We start from the raw sequence: 18,268 nt of genomic DNA on the forward strand, positions 1-18,268 counted from the left end.
ATATATATATATCCCCCTCTGGTGTCGTTAGTCTGGCATTTATTTTTTGCAAGTACTTTTTGTCTTTGGCTGCTGTTGAAATCGTTTTCCAGTCTGTTTTGAGTGACAATATGAACAGTGCAAGAAAAGCCATTGACATCAATGTATCTATTTGTAAGATAGAATATGAACTACTGATTACAGCACTCAGCTCAGTTAAGGCCAGGATTCAGATACAGGCCGAAAAACAAATGGCAAGTCTGTGGCAAAAATGGTCTGTTAGAACGATCATTGAAAGTGACACTTCATAGACACATTAGCTACATTGTGGAAAGACCTTATTATCAGCTACTTTGCATGTCTCTGAATTGCTTGGTGATTACTATAAGAGCTGACAGACCCTTTTCAGCTACCCTTGCGGTAATCAACACTGATGGTCAATGCATCATGTTAGCACAGACACCTCTTCTCTTTCATTCCACCAAAAACATTCACACATCCAAATACACACCTGCATGGACACATCACCATACCCACTACCAATCTCTGAATTATAGAACCTCCCCAATTTTTCACTTTCCCTCATAAAGCATGAGTAGTTACAGCCATAGAATAATGCGAGTTATTAGAGTTTCGCACTTTTAATTGTCCTGAAAATGCATCTGGATGCAAGACCTGTTGTTCTGTTAACTTTTTGTAGTGGATTGGAGTAATATATAGAAATACATCATGATGTTTTCCTAGTGATCTCCCTCCCAGTTTGTCCTGGAGTTTTCAGCATGACCCTTGTACATCAGGGACCACTGCAGTGAGTCAATAATGCTAGACATTAGAGTTTCATACTTCATGCTGTTTCATACTTCATGTATGGCAGTTGGTGCAGAGGGTTAAGGGTATGAGCTGTCATTCCTCTGTTACAGGGTTTGACTCCCTCAAGCCTCATTTGCTTACTGTGTGAACTCGAGCAACTCACTTAGCCAGACAGTTCTTGGGGCAACTGGAAATTTGAGTTAAGTTTTTCAGTGCTCTCCTGGACTGTAAGCCTATTAACTGCCTAAGAACCTTCACAGCCATATTGTTTAGTGTGTTATTTAAGACTGACCCTGGTGTCTAGTGTACCTCCACATACATCTTTTTTGCTGCACAACCTGTTATTCTATTATTCTATTAATTTTTGAAGTGAGTTATGCGTATATTTAACAGTCCCTGTTGTCTAGTACCTCCCAACTATTTCAGGATTTGCTTGTAGTCAAGGATAGTTTTGCTATGACAGTCCCCATACACACACATACAGTCATCAAACAGAATTCCTCCCACCAGATCACACTGACTCAGACACCCAGCCATTCAGTCACATACATACACACACACACACACACACACACACACACACACACACACACACACACACACACACACACACACACACACACACCTGACTCCTCGCTTATCTCTGCTAACAATCACACACACAGCCACACACATACACACATGCAAACACCTTCCAATAATACCTGTTGGCTAAAGCTTTTAGCTGAGTTAATTACCATGGCTGGCAGTAAGGCTTTATGCAGCCAAGTGGCTCTGTGAATGATGTTGCTGCATAAAGCGCTTATGACTGGAATTATCTTGAGACAAGAATGCTAGTCCATCATTAAGTAAAGATCAGCTTAAACCCCTAACTGTACTGTTTTTTTCCTCTTAAAAAAGAACATTATTCAGGTTTGTTAAGTTAGCTGTGGCTAGGATCTGACATTCTAAACAGTTAACCTTATTTCTAATTAGAATGTTTTTAAAGGACTGAAGGGATGATTTTGGCCGAATGGGTATTATAGCAATAACCCCCTTGGGGTGTGTGGGTTATGCATCGGTACCAGTTGGCGTGGTTTGGTCCGGCGAGGGAAGCCACAAAGCCAAACGTAGCAATAATCCCATACATACAAATTTTAGTTATATATCTGACATATTTATATAAGAAATCCGCGGCGTTCTGATACACTGCGGCGCTCGCGGTACATCACATCCGTGAGCAAAAAAGCTGTGAAAGAAGATCTCCGTTTTTTTTTAACCGCTATTTTCATTTAACATAGTTTAGAAAAAGAAAAAAATGGAAAATCCCTCTTGCTTTCTTTCGCTTTGCTGTCTTAAAATTTGGTTACTTTGGCGAGACAGCGGGCAAAATACACAGCGAATAAAGTTTTTAATTTAACTATTGTTTTATATTATTAGCCCATTTTCGAAAACCCATTTAACATAGCAAACTAATGGAAAATAGGGGGGGGGAAAGTCCGGGCTCTCGTACCTTTTCCATTATAGTAGGCCGTGCTGTGGCGCACGCTGGCGATCAGGTATAATTGTAAGTAGTTCCAGGCCTTAGCAACATGGCATAACTATAGACCACACCCAGCAGATTTGATAGGTTTGGGGACAAAGAGAAATCTTTTGTCATTGGATCATAATACTGAAGTGGGAGCATAGTTGTGTAAAATGTTATGCAGTTCTGATCAAACAGATGGATGCAGGATAATTTTATAGGTGGTAAGAAGCTGTGTATATGTTAGTTCTGACCAATTTGGGCATTTTAGTCCTGTATAATGGTGGGTTCTGAAAGGGGTATTTGCTGTAAATTTAGCCACTTTATTATAGCATTGTCAAGTGTTGACTTTTGTGATGCCTGAAGTTATTAAGGATGGAGCACCATACAAAAGTGAGGGGAGGAAGTAAGTAGTGACAAGTGTAGTTTTAGTTGCATTGATGAGAACATTTTTGGCTCTATAAAGCATCAATAGTGTTTGGTGATTTCTTTTATGTGATTTTGTATAGGCAAATTGAATTTAACATTCTCATCTACTATCATCCCTAATAATTTGTTATGCAAAGTAACTTTTGTGCGTGTGTGTGTGTGTGTGTGTGTGTGTGTGTGTGTGTGTGTGTGTGTGTGTGTGTGTGAGTGAGAGGGGTCTGGGGAAAAATAGAAGTTTTTTTTTTTTGTTTGTGAAGGTTGAGCATGAGTTGTGAGTTACAAAGCCATGTTTTACTGGCTATTAAAGCTTCCTGACTAATTTTTTTGGGAGGTATGTCAAGTTGTCTGATGTGCATATAAGGGTGGAGTAATCTGCACATTGTATCACGGTGACCTGTTGTGAGGATGTGGAGAAGGGGTTGGTGAGAATGTGAAAGAGTAGGGAATCAGGGATAAAGCATTGTGGCACAGCAGTGGTGACTTTAAGGTATGGAGAGAGGGTGGGGAGCCATTTTACTGACTGATGCCTATTGGACAGGTAGCCTTTGAGCCATAGAAGAGCGGGCTGAGACAGACCAAGTAAGGACATTTGAAGTAAAAATTTACTGTGACAAACAATGTTGAAGGCTTTAGGCAAGTCTAGAAATAAGGAGGAGACTAGTCCATAGTTTTACTGTCAGCAACTATAGAGGTTATAAGTGCAGTGATAGTACTATAAGAAGGATGGAAGTCATGTTGTGTGGGGGATAGGAGTTTTTCCTGAAGGAAATAATTTAGCAACTGTTTCTGAATGCATTTTTCTTTTTTTTTGTTGGGGGGGGGTGAAAATAAGATTGCTATAAGTTTAAAGTTAATGATGTCTGAATTTCTTCCTTTGTGTAGAGATTGAAAGTGGGATTCCTGGATTGACATTTCTATGAAGATTGAGACAGGATAGGTAATATTGTTGGCTGGTAGTTAAGGTACTTGCCTGGGAGGTCATCAGTTGAAGTAGAGCGTGGTGTGAGTTTGTTTAACAGTAGTTTTATTTAGGATATGGACACGAGTTTGAAGGTGAAAGTGTATGTGGTGATATGTTTTTGGCCGGGATATAAGATTTCTTTAATGACTGACCAGAATTTATTTAGGGCTGCTGGTACTATTGTTCTGAATGCTGTTATAGTATTTATTTACTTTTTATTACAGATGTGGAACATTCTGATGTTTTCAAGATAGTGTGATGTTTTATATTTTTGCCATGATTCTTTCTATGTTTTTCCTAATCTAAATCCATATGTTGTGCAGTTAATTACTGATGGGTTATCTGTCAGAACATACACAGTTAAAATCACAGGAAAAAAAGTTATCAGTGCTATACCACAGGGTTCAGTGTTAGGCTTTCTCCTATTTATAACCCATTTCAATAAGGATTGGACTATGGTAACAACTGATGTAAGACTATGGTCTCAAATTAAACATGAAATTTTCGTAAATAAAACAATCCACATTCCACCATAAAAGTAACATTACCCATGTAATCAATCACTGGCATAAGGAGTCTAGTCAATCTTGTTGAGCACTCTTCATTTTTGATATATTACTTCTTCATACTAGTTAAAAAGGTCATCTTTTTGGCTGATAAACATTTCAAAGCCATCTCCTCTAGATCCAGATTAATTTTAATTCCCCTTTATTCAACTATCATCAGACCCTTTCTTGAATGCAACACTCCTTTTGTCGTGTATTTGTCTAGAGAGACTTCAGAGATTTCTAATTAAAAAGAAGAAAAGTGTTAACAACCTCATTTATTTGGACAGATTGGCAACAATCTCTCTCTACTTGGTCTGTTATAGATTCCTTCATGGGGATCTGTGTCTAGCCTTTGGAAACCATGAAATAAAAGGCCATTCTTGACTTCATATTCTTTGATAGAATCAATAGTAACTCAAATAGCATAAACCTTCATCAACAAATAATTGCATCATGTTGGCATCATATATTCATATGCCAAACTATACCCCACCTCTGGAGCAAACCTCATCTATACGACAAGCAAAGTAGCACCTCTGCCAGCTTCAAGGTAAACATAGGGAACTGGATGGAAAATATTAAATTCATAGTTTATTCAGTGCTAGGCTTACTGCCCTGTGGGCCATTTTAAGCCTAACCAATTACCCCATGTGAGAATTGAACCATGCATCTTGTGTCTGAATTACCCCATGTGAGATTTGAATGCTGCATCTTGTGTCTGCAAAGTGAACACCTTAACCATTATGCCAGCCCCCAGTCTAGTTTGTGTTGTCCTCCATGAGGACAGAGGGAGCTTTTTTGAATATCTTTTACTGGTTAGGCTTATAATGGTCTCCTGGCTGATTGCCTAGTACATTCCTATGAACCAATGAACCTATAAAATAATGCTTTATTTCTTTTTTAGCTTGTTTTCTTCTCTTTCCTTTATATTTCTGACACTTTCATTTATTCTCCTGTCTTTTGTGTATGTATCAAATATCAAGTGTGTAGGAAGAATAAGCATAACTTTTTCATTAAGTATTAAAACCCCAATGCCTGGCAGAAAAGTATAGAGAACTAAAGCTATGAATTGCTAAAGAGTATCATCTTCTGCTACCCCCTTTCATTTTTTCAGATCTTTATGTGTATACTGTACGAATGAGCAATTTTCTAATGCAGTAAGCCTCCCGGTTTGTATTACAGGGTACATTGTGAAGCATAACCAATTTACAGAACAGTGAAAATTAAAAAAATACAGCATAAAAATGCAAAAGTCTTCCAAACATTTGCTAGAAAAACTTCAATAATATGTATCATGTCTGCAACAGTCCTGTGAGTATTAAGAACCACCATCCCTAAGGCTGCTATACCAACATATTCCATTAATTTGAAACACAGGATAGTGGCTCTTTGGGCTGTATTTCACTCCAGGCTATGGCATGTGACTGCCCTTTGTCCTTCATGATGGCTTTCTTTGTTGCAAAAAATATTAACTAAGCCTTTAATAACCTAAATGCTTCACTCCCCAGCATAGCTCTCAACTATCCAGATTTTTGCCTCATACTTTTGTTCTGTTCATCATAAAATGTATAGTTTTCTGGCAAATCATTGAGGATTGAAGTTCTAAATAATGACATACATTTGAGTTTCAAACTTCATATCCTTCAGAAAATGCATTTTAACATAAATCTTATTATTCTAGTAAGTTTTTAAATTTGTAACAGCAATAGTTAAAATCTGTCCATATTTTTGGGCCCCCCTCCATTATTTTGGGTTTTGTCCAGATTTCTTGCTCTAAGAGGTTGAGAAGTATGCTTCATACTATTATTTCCACACTGTTTAATAATGCATTTTTAAACTTATCAAACAAAACCATAGTGGTCTAGCTCCAGTTATGTAGACTGAGGTTAATCAAATTACTCCGTGTCCAACTTCAGTATCTTATGTAATGGTCTTCAGTACTTACATTTAACAGAATACTGTAATCTAGATGTGACATAAAACGTCTTCCTTATAATATCCTTATAATATTACCCTTTATCTTTTACCATTAGTGGTTTTACTTATCCATTCCTACTAGGAAAGTGGCAGTCCCTTATCTCTTGTAATAACAAATACCTTGTTCTCAGTTATAGAGCAATTGACTTAAATGAAGACAAAGGTCTCACTGTTCCTTTTTTCCACACATTTACCAGTAATAGATGTATTTATATTTCTGTCCCTCCTACTGAAGGCTTCTATTGTAATATCTGATTTTATGTTTGCATGAACAACATAGTTACTTGATATTGTAGGCAATTGTTAATCCATGAGAGTTTCTATTTGTGAAGAGGTTTGTCATTGACTAAGGTTGCTGCTTCTTTTATCATATATGCTACACACTCTAGCTGGCTGCCTTTTTCTAAGTGCTTAAATAGCAGAGGTACAGACCGTATATTGTATAGCAAAGAGTGAGATCTAACAGATAGGTGTGCTACCTGTCTCTCTAACATTTGTAAACCTATATTTCAGTAACCCTATATTTGCATGCAAACACAGATCTCTTGTTAGCTTATTTTTTCTTTAATGTAGGTTTACAGATAGGTGTGCTACCTGTCTCTCTACCTTGTTCACACACACATTTCATTCACACCTTACTTATTTTTATTTAACCAAACTTAGCTGTTTCCCCTTACATCCATCAGCTTGAATTCTCATTCCCCCCACTATAATTCTTTGCATCTTACTCTATTTTACCATTACAATACTATCACTGCCTCAGACTGTCTTACATTAACCCCAGGCTTACCACCTTCTCTTCTATTATACACATAAACTAATATTGTGCCATACTTGTACTACTGACCAGTCACATCTCCCCCACCCCTCTTTATCACAAACCACAGGGCAAAACACCTAACCACATTGTCAAAGTCCACCCTGAAGTCAAAACATTTCCAACCTTACCTTCAGCTGCACACATATCACTAGATAACAAAATCTCTGTTTATACCTGGTATTACATTCTAATACATAAATACCACTTTTACTATTGTTAAACTCACTATCACAGTTGACATGCTCCTCCTAACCTGCCTAGCTTCTTTAGTCTTAATTCTCAACCTCACTACAGCTATATCCTCACATACCACCACACCAATGCACATCAACAACTTCCTTCAACCATCTCCCCAATAAACAACACAGCTTCTCATATATCTCCTCTCAGCTTTTCCCCTATACCCTCCCATAGTATTCAAGCCACAAACTGGCCTCCTCACCTCCTTCAAAACCACACTTGACACCAGTATCATTGCCTAGGGATAAAAACCACTTCTCATGGTACTCCTTCCTCATTACCTACCTACTCAAATGTGGAGACATACATCCTAACCCTGGCCCACCTTCTAATCTTAACCAAAGAGTAACCCCAAAAATGTATACATACTTACACTGAACCTTAGAAGTATATGTAATAAAATAGCCCCACTGCATGCCTGGATTGATCAAAATAAACCTGACATACTAGCCCTTAGAGAAACATGCTTACACACTGTCGTAAAAGACTCAGAAATAATACCTCCAAACTTTGCAATAACCAGAAGAGATAGATCTAAAAGAAAGGGAGATGGGTAGCAATTCCAAATCCCTCTACACTCAACATCACACCCTACACCAGTAATATAGTCACCTCTTCCATTGCTGAGGTACTAATCTCCTTTTTGAACCTCAATATATCAAAAATAATTTGCATAATAGTAATACATATCCCACCAGGTAACAATATGCCAGTGTTGGAAAATATTTTATCCTGGACATCCCAAACAATAAACCTTAAAACAACAGTCTTAGGAGACATAAATATAAATTTGCAAACCGTAGCTTCCGACTACCCCACAAATAATATAAATCTGTATGTTTTTTCTTAGCTTATCAATGCTCCAACAAGATACAAAAAAGATCTTACCTGCCAATCCACCTTAGACTGGATTCTAGTATCCCACCCTGCCAATTACCCCACTTCTGGTACACTGTCTAACTCCCTGAGTGATCATCTACCAGCTTACTCCCTTAGAACAAACTCCCAACAACTAAGAGTACACACTATAAAATCAGTTAGGAACTCAACTAATTTTTGTCAGCATAAATTCAACAATCTCCTACAGGAAATAGACTGGATACCCCTTAAACAACTACCCCTTAATGATGCTGTACTATACTTTAATAACACCTTCCTTCACATCCTTAATACCCCAGCTCCCATTCGTATGAAAAGAATCAAAAAGAACTCAGCACCATGGCTCTCTAAGGAATGTAAACACCTGATGAAGCAAAGGGACCTAGCCTGGTCAACCTGGAAACAAAACAAAAATGAACAAAATCATGGTAATTTCAAAACACGACGTAACAAAGTGACAAAACTAATCAACAGAGATAAGAAGTCATATTATTCCCAGCTTTAACTCCAGCATAAAATCAACACCAGTAAATTTTGGCGCTCCATATCCTCTCTGCTTAACCCTGGAAGAAAAGCAGAGCGCACCCTATCACCAGATACCCCTCCATCATAAATAGCTGAAGACTTTAACAAGCACTTCATAAAATCAGTTTCAGACTTATTAACTAACACCCATAATGCTGCCCCCCCCCACCGTTCAACCTATTCAGACACCAACCCCAGGCCATCAACTACTTCTAACTCTGTCATAACTAACCCCCCTACTCAATAAAATGTTATGCAAACCCCATTCTCATTTCAACCCATACCCACTGACACCATTAAGAAACTGCTACAAAAACTAAAACCCTGCTCTTCCTCAGCTGATAACCCCCCCCCCATACTACCTCAAACTAGCTGCTAACTCAGTCACCTACCCAATCAGTATCCTTATAAATAGGTCTTTATCCAAATCAGAAGTACCTATCATAGGTAAACAATCTCACATCACCCCCATCCACAAAGGAGGCAACTCTTTTAACCCATCCAATTTCTGTCCTATATCCATCTTGTTACCCATATCCAAAATTCTCGAGAGAGGTATCCATCAGCAGGTAATACAATATCTATTGAAAAACAATCTTTTAACCAAAACCCAGCATGGCTTCCAACCTAGACACAGCACAGCTACAGCCCTACTATCTTTTACAGACACCATGAACAAGACCAGAAATGCAGGATGCTATACAGCCTCATTATTCCTTGATCTCGCCAAGGCCTTTGACACAATGTCTCACCCCTTACTTTTGAACACACTGTCTAACCTAGGCTTCTCACATAACTCAGTAAAATGGTTTCAGAGCGACCTCAAGTATTGTAAACAAGCAGTGAAATGGTCCAATGAACTCTCACCCTTCCTTCACAACCCTACTGCAGTCCCCACAAGGCTCCATCCTAGGACCCCTACTCTTCAACATTTTCAAAAACAATCTTCAGACTGCCTCTCACCCTGGGAACCTCATTCAGTACACTGATGATTACACCATAATCTGCACTGCTCAATCACTACCAGAACTACTTTCAAAAACTCAACAGTCCTTTACTGCAGTCGAATCCTGGCTAAGAAATGCCCAACTCTTTCTTAATCCAAAGAAGATAAAACTAGTACTCTTTCATCCCAAAAATACCTCCCCTGTCACTGATCATTTCAACATCCTTGCATCTGACAATACTGTCATTGAAATAGTGCAGGAAACCAAACTTCTAGGTGTTTTCATTGACAAACTTTCATTTGACCCCCATATACAGCAAAATATAAATAAAACTCATCAAAACTGGGACTGTTATACAGAAATAAACATTTCTTTACTGCAGCAACCAAAACTACCCTTGCAAAAACATTTTTACTTCCCTCCCTTCTTTATGGGGCCCCTATCCTAACTAACTTACAAAATTCTACCCTATGCAAGTTGGAACAGTGCGACAACAAAGTTGCAGAAAGTTTGCCACAATCTCTAAATATCACACACACCACTGTAAACCACTCCTAGAATTAAACTGGCTTGAACTCCCCAACCAACTTGCCTTTATTCAGCTATCCACCTTGCACAAAACGTTATTTTCAAGCATACTGCCTGCCCTGCACTATCCAATTTAGTCACACCTGACACACCAAATCAATCCCTACGATCAGAAGACAAAAAAATCTCTTAACCATCTCAAAACCCACAAGAAAACCTGGTCACTCTCTGTATTCATACTCTGTCTCTATACTTTGGAATTCTCTACCTCTAGCTACCAGGTCATTGCCTAGCCTAACCCATTTCGAAGCCTCTTTAAAAAATCATCTCAAAAATACATGGCTCTGCTCCTGCATAAAGTCTGCCTAATGCTCAGGTCTTCCTCTTCTGTCACATTTCAATCCCTCACAGACTGCAATATCCTAAGGCTCTAACTCTTTCTCTGACTCTATACCATATCCTTACGCTACTGCTCAGGCTTTATTGCTTCTGTTCTTCTTAACTCCCTCTCACTATCTATCTGCATCACTAACTTTCTGGCTTCTATTTTCCTAACTGAAACTCACATTCTATTTTGCATGTAATATTACAATGTCACACATTGCACTACCTACGTACTACTTTTCTGGACATGGTCTACATTATGTATGGTGAGTAACTATTATTGTCTGTAATGTTTTAACTGCATAGAATTGTCTAGATGTGTAGTAACATATTGCAACATCTTGTAGCAGTTTGCTGTTTCAACTTATTTTTGTATAGTATTTCTAATGTAATTTTTATTGTATTGGATTATACTATATTTGTATTGTACTGTATGTGGAGCTTTTCTCCCCGGGCCTCTGCTGGAAATGGGTTCTGTAGACCCAGTCAAACCACACCTGTAAACAAATGTCAAACAAATAAATAAATTGTGGTATGTGGGTACTCACACATTAGCTGCTCATGTTTTAGAGGTTACAAGAGCAAAGGCAGTGATGTGACTGAGGATGCACTGGACCTAAAATCCTCTACTTCTTTTGCAAGACAAACAGAGTTTCTGTACTTACTCTGACTGGTACTTGAAACAGAATCAATAAATTGCAAATGTTTCTGAAGCTGCAATTGTAAAGTAGCAATTTCCACCATAGAGTGCGACTTGTATGGATAATGATTCCCTAGAAATACTTTAATATCTTAACGAAATATACACGTTTTCATTAAGTAGATTGCCACAACATGGCTTTTTATTACACTTTTTATATATTGTTCATGTCACATTTCTTATACATCTTGTCTACCATTGCAAAACTGCATAAAGGCAGTGCTTTGGGATTTGTATATAAGAAAGAAAGCACAAAGAGCCCTTACCAATAAATAATGACACTGTAGTTAATGTCAACACCCAGCACGGCTCCATTGTCAGGGTCTTCTATTTAAGTGTATATCTTCAGTAAGCAAATGTGTCCTCTTTACTTCAGTCCAGCAGTCCTACAAATGTTAAGACAAGAATGAAACATAGACCTCAATGAACATAAGCAACCACATCCCAACCATTCAGTCACAATTTCAAGAGCTATTCAGGTGCATACAACACATGTATTGTTAGCAATCACCTTCAAACTATTAAATACTGTAGCAAGGAAGAAAACAATTTCCCCCTGCAGTAGTCGATTTACCTTCAGTTAGTCAACTAACACGGATGCTGATATCCTGATGGTAAACCGCTCTGTGTTGAAAAATGGAAGCATTGACTTCCTAGTACACATGCACTAATTTTGCTTCACAGCACATCCATACATTCCTTCAAAAAAAGCCATAAACAGCACCCCCAAGTGGGGGCCTGCAACACCCATATCCCCTGTTGATTACGTATACTAACTCTGAGAGTACACAATCCCCAGGAAAGGGAATATTCCCCTACCTGAGGACTGTCAATCTCACACACCTCTCAACTATCTATATAATTGACCAAATGCAGTCGATTAAACGGATGTCAATAAAACTCACTGTTTATCAAACCAGTGCAGGTCCACCAGTGATATTCTGTAAAACTGGGGACAGTTTCAAATTTGTTTAATACAATATTCCAATTTATTTCACACAAAGGCACCCTAGCTGTTAATGTCTGGCTTTAAACTGAGCAACAATTATTTCATCAACAACACAGCTAGCATCCCCAAAAAAAATCATAAATATTACAGTTTATCTCACACAAATGCATACTAGCCAGCCCTTAATACCAGGGTTTAATCGGAGCAAATGAAGAGGATACATTCCCATAGCACTGCTAGCCCCTGTCCATCCCAAAAAAATCAGTTTATTTCACACAAATGCACACTAGTCAGCCTTTAATATAATATGAACCCCCCCCCCCAATAACAAAATCATAGATATTCAGATTTATTCACACAAATGCACCTTAAGGGTGGAATTTAAACTGACCAAGTGAAAAGAAGAAGTTACATTCATTTACAGCACTGCTGGCCAACCCTCCCCTCAAAAGTGTATAAAAATATTCCAATTTATTTACATATTTTATAAGCCGTGGCGGTGCAACGGTAGCGTTGTTGCCTCACAGCAAGAGGTTCTCCCATTTGATTCTCGGCTTGAGTGCCTTCTGTGTGGAGTCTGCATGTCCTCCCTGCGGACGAGTGGCATTTGAAAGACATGAGTAGAATGGGCGTGCCTTCATTGAAGGTTGGGCATCGGCACCCATAAAAAATCTACTGCCAGTAATTAGCAGACCGTAGTTCCGCTGTGGCGATCCCTAACTGGGAAAAGCCAAAAGAAGAATTATTTACATAAATATTCACTTGCCAGCATTAATGGCAGAATTTAGGTTGAGCAAGTGAAAGGTTAAGTTGCTTTAATCCACAGCCCAGCTAGCTACCCTCACTCCACCAAAACAAAAAGAAGGCAGAAGAGTACAATGAAAAAAAAAGAGCATAAATATCCAATTTCAAAATATTTAAACAATGCACACATAGGTCTAGCCACCATTCCCCTCCTCCTCTCCAAAAATAAGAAAGAAAATCTGGTTATATTTACATTACAAATGCTTACCTTCAGTCTGGTAGTCCACAATGCCCTGCCCCTGGCTGATTCATTTGCTGTGATTAATACAGTTCGCCAGGTTCAGTTAATCAAAAAAACAAACAAAAAAAACTTTTACATTGCAAAACTCTCTACTGCATTGTACTACTGTACAACTAGAAGACCACAGTTAATTTTAAAAATAATTGTGGCTCCCTTCAATGTCTGCAATCCCTCCCAAGTTTCCTCCAACCTTGTACCATGTTTTCATGCATTTACACATGGACACACGAATGCAGGCAAAAGGAAGAAACATTTTACATTAAAAAAAATTGTAAGCTAGTAACATTGAAATAGGGAATGGATGGCAAACTAACAACAGATTCATAGTTACTAAGTATCTCATCCAAAGGAATTCACACCCAGGATTGCATCTCCCCCTCCCCCTCAAAGTACAACAAAGAATCAACAATGAGAGTACAACCCACAGCCTTCTGCATCAAAAGCACGTATGCTATCTACTATGCTATGGCTATTTGATAAGCAAAACAGTTGTAAATTGAAGCAGACTTAGCAGCAGCAGTAGTAAACTTCTCTTCCTTTGAAGCTCACAATTCCTTGAAAATGTACCGAAGCTTACAATTTCTTGAAAATGCATTGAAACTCAGTTCCTTGAAAATGCACTAAAACTCATTATTTTACTTGTCTGGTAGTTGGTATAGAGGACTCAGGCTCTTGTTTCCTATAACCAAGGTACAGGGTTTTGAGCCTGAGGAAATTAACTAATCACACACAAGCAAGAACATCTTGTTTTTAAAGTCTGTGTGGAAGAAGTAAAAAAAGAGTAAGCAATAGAAGTGCATGTCGACACATGCAGGGACACACGGACAGAGGGCATTCTTCTTAAGCAACACACCATCAAGAACATCCTGCATTTAAATTCTGCACAGAACGTGGGAAAGAAGAAAAGCAATGGGTGCATGCATGTGTCGACACATGCAGGGACGCACAGTCAGAGGGCGTTCTTAGCTTAAAGGGTCTGACTCTAGTTTTAATTTAAGCTTTTTGCATTTAAAATGTGAAAAGCTTGGCTGCACCTCTCACTGTTTGCACCCAGGTGGACCGCCTGCTCCACCCCGGTATTAGTACAACAATGCTGGGAAGTAAATCCAGTAGAAACAGCACCCTACTTTGCTGTTTCTTCATTTGTAAAGGCATAAGCACTGAACATTATAGTACTTCTGGAAAGTAAAAATTAAGATTTACAATTCAAACTTTCATATTTTCAGTAGGTTTCAAGAAAATATTGTCAGTGTCACATGCAACAGATAGCACACTCACCTCTGATGCAGAAGACTGAGGGTTCTATTCCCACAACAGGTAGATCAATTGCGGACACTACAGTTCAACATAAGGGAGGTGCCAGGTCCAGTGTAAATCTCCTATTTCCCATCCACTGTTCAAAGTTGTGCTTAAACCTGATAACAGGCAAACTCAACTTCATATACATGGGAAGCCTATTCCATAGGAGGGGCAGTCTCTGGGACACATATCTGTCTCTCCAGCATGTTCTGTTTAAATCACAGACAAAATTCCGGCCCTAGACTTTGTATTTCTGGTACTCTTTGACTTATGAATATGTAGGACATTCATAAGTGTGGGGTTTGCAAATGCCTTGTAAGCCAGTCATAGATCACCCCTCAGCAATCTATTGGAGACTGAGTAGAGGGAAAGGGCTTTAAGGCTCTCTGCATAAGGCAGGCTTGTTATTCCTTCTATTCTTTTTGTAAGGAACCTCTGAGGTCACTCTCGTTGCTGCATATGCCTGGTCAGGTACTTATCAAAGAGAGCATTGTACTCTGTGGCTGGTCTGATAAGGGAAGAGTACAGTAGTATAATGACCTCTCTGGACCCAGATGCCATGCCATTTTATAAGCTGTGCAGCATAAAAGGATTTCCCCACCACTGTGGCCACATGGTGTTCGAAGGTAAGGCTACTGTCTACATCCATACCCAGATTCCTGCCTAATGGGTTTTAGTCTTAGGACACTTAGGGGTGTATTATCAACATAGTTATAAGCCAGGAAGACTGACTTCCCAAAGGGTACAATTATGCATTTCTTAGCATTGAGTTTAAGACCATGACTTTGGCAATATTTGTTAGTCAGATATAGACCTTCTTGAAGAATATTAGTGTCTGCAGGGGAGTCAATGATAACCCCCCATGTTGCAATCATCTGCAAATTTAGTTGCACAAACACCTTCAGCATTTGCTTCCCTTTCAGAGAAACAGATGCCAAAAAAGAGCGGGCCCAGTACAGAGCCCTGGAGGACTCCGCTAGTGACTGGCTTTTTGGATGATGTGGCTTCACCTATTTTGACCTCCTGAGTTCTATCAGTGAGCCAGATGGCTATCCAGCAAGTAATAAAAGAGTTTATACCTAAATTATTGAGCTTTTCTATGATGCCTGAGTGGGGTATTATATCAAAAGCTTGGTCAGAACGAGGTAAGCTGTGTGAATAGTCTTATGTGCATGCAATGCTTTGATGACCCTCTCAAAAAAGTCCACCAAATTTAATAGACATGACCTTCCTTTAACAAAGACAAACTGTGATGGGACCAGAATTTGTATGTTACCTATGTCCTCATTTATCATGTCCATGATGATTCTCTCCATGGCCTTACATATGAGGCTGGTCAAACTTATGGGCCTATAGTTACCTAGATCAGTGGCTGGACCTCCTTTGTGTAGGGGAATGACTGTAGCCATCTCCCATTCCTTGAACACAAAACCTGACTGAAAGCTCCAGTTGAAAAGTGAATTAAGTGGACCAGAGAGGTCATATTTCATGCTAGTTATTAAACATCCTGGGATGTTATTGCGGCCCATCAATGCAGTGTTTATGGCCTTGGAAAGTGAATTGATGACCTGTTGTCTAGTAAGGGTTGGGGGGATTGTGATAAATGGCATTTCATTTGGACTATCATGGGGGGGGAGATTTGAGCTGAACCTGTCAGCCAAAAGGTTGGCAATGTCCTCCAGTTCACTGTGGGTGGTGCCATTTACAATAAGTTCTGCATATTGTTGTGTATTTTCTCTGAAGTTACACACATAGCTGTAGAACGTTTTGTGGTAGTCCTTTGCCTGAGAAGCTATTAGTTTTCTTCAAATTTAGCCTCTTAGCTGCCTCTTTAGTTTGGTCAGACGGCTTTTAGTATGTGTGGTTTTGTTCCTCCTACGCTTGGCCAAGTTTTTTTCTTTTGCTGTATAAACAACTGAGACTGTAATTCCACCAAGGTGGCTTGTCTTTTCAGTTTGTCTTATTTTTAATATAAGTGGGACAGCTCACTCTATACAGCTGTCAATATAGCTGTACAGAGATTTTGTAAATAGCTCAGTGTATGCTATGGTGTTTACTGATTTTGGGGGTGCTTGGACTTTACCCAAGATGTTGCTTAATAGAGAGAGGATAGCCTTGGAAGAGTTCCCAAAGGATTTTGGTTTTGCTGGATGATATAATTTTTTTTATTTCAAATAATATTGCCTTACAGACAGATCTGACAAGCAAGGACATTACAGCGTACAGTGTATAACGTCAAGGATGTTTGTACCCCTGGTAGGAAAATGGACCAAGTGTTCCAGGATGTTGATACCAAAGAAGTGTAGGAATCATTGGGCTTGATTTTTACCACGTCTACATCCAGACACGTGACAATGTGGAGACTGGTAATAAGGCATCTTACTTTATTCATTAGAAAGAAGCATAAGTTGATTTGGAACTTCATAGTATCATTTTATGTGGTTGCAATGAAGTTGCCATAGCAAAAAAAGAAAAAAAAATACTGTAATAAAAGACTGCAATCAAGAAATAATTTCTAAGTGAATGTAACTGTATATAATATTTCATAAAAAGAATGCCAATAAGGAGTGGTACATAAGAACAAAGCCATATAATGCAGTAAAACAACAACAAATGTTCAGTAAATAAGAAAGCACTGTCGGGGCCAGAAATGATAGTGAACAACCTATGCTAGATAATACCACAAACTTAGCCCAAGACGTATGGGGGAATGTCACAAATATTACACTCAGATTGACTTACTCACCAAGACATGACTACTGCTCAACAGTTAATGGATTTCAGCCTAATTATTTAGCACAAATTTGATTTTAAAACAAATACTATGACCATTGGGATCAAAGCGAACAAAATACTTGGACATCTATTAACATAAAAAAACTTTCCTTACTAGAAATATGTCTATTCTGTGCAACCAGAACAGAAAGTTTAATAAATTAAATCTTAGAACATAATGCTGTATTTTGTTTCTAATCACTAACGAGGTACACATATTAGGAATTGTCCAGAAAACAAATACAAAAAGAATAACATAGATTCATAGGCTCAGATTTACATATTAGGCTTATTGATCTGTGAGGAACTAAATAAGCCTAACCTTGCATTCTCGTGGTAATTATTAGCCATATATTTTGCAATATGAATCCCCAAATTACAGCATATGTTGGGTGTGATTATATTTCCCCTTCCATGAGAGTCATTTGTGGTAAAATGAAGACTGAATTTGCAGTTGCCCATTTTTTCATCCAAGTTACATTCTCTGATTTATGTGGAGAGGAGGACAGTTCCACAAAAATGGTATTCGCTGTGATACACACTTGTCCCTCTGTCATGTTCTGTTAATCTTGTAGAAAAGATTGAGGTCCTTTGAGCAGCTGCTTTTGATACCATTGGACTTTTGAATGTGTAACAGCTCTGACAGAACAGGGTCTGCTGAGGCTGTATAGAGAGGCAGAGGTCACCTCTCAGTAGCCTGTATGATGGCAAGAACAGAGATAAGGTTTTGATATGGTCTGGGTAGTTTCTATGACTTAGACCCTTGATTTTTTTTTTTTTTTAGTAAGGAAGCATTGTGGTCCTTCCACCTGTGACAACTATTTGGACAGGTACGTACTGAAAGGTGCATGACACTCAATGATTGGCTTATTGAGAGCCATGTACAGAGGAACAATTATACCCTTAGATATAAGCCATACCCTTAGATATAAGCTGTGCCACTTAAAGATAAAGATTACCATGCAGGAT

At 38.6% G+C, this 18,268-nt stretch overlaps 1 protein-coding gene across 1 annotated transcript in view; it reads right to left on the reverse strand.

The window, feature by feature from the left end:
- LOC122809287 (deleted in malignant brain tumors 1 protein-like) overlaps positions 1 to 18,268 on the reverse strand; it is a 471,120-nt gene that overhangs the window by 409,872 nt on the left and 42,980 nt on the right. Inside the window, exon 2 of the mRNA XM_044080667.1 lies at positions 11,498 to 11,617. Within this exon, the coding sequence (XP_043936602.1) occupies positions 11,498 to 11,546 (49 nt within the window). The 5' untranslated portion in view covers positions 11,547 to 11,617. The remainder of the gene's footprint in view (positions 1 to 11,497; positions 11,618 to 18,268) is intronic.

Source organism: Protopterus annectens, chromosome 1.part1, assembly GCF_019279795.1.
Source record: "Protopterus annectens isolate FY-2018-M chromosome 1.part1, PAN1.0, whole genome shotgun sequence".
NCBI classification, from domain to species: domain Eukaryota; kingdom Metazoa; phylum Chordata; order Ceratodontiformes; family Protopteridae; genus Protopterus; species Protopterus annectens.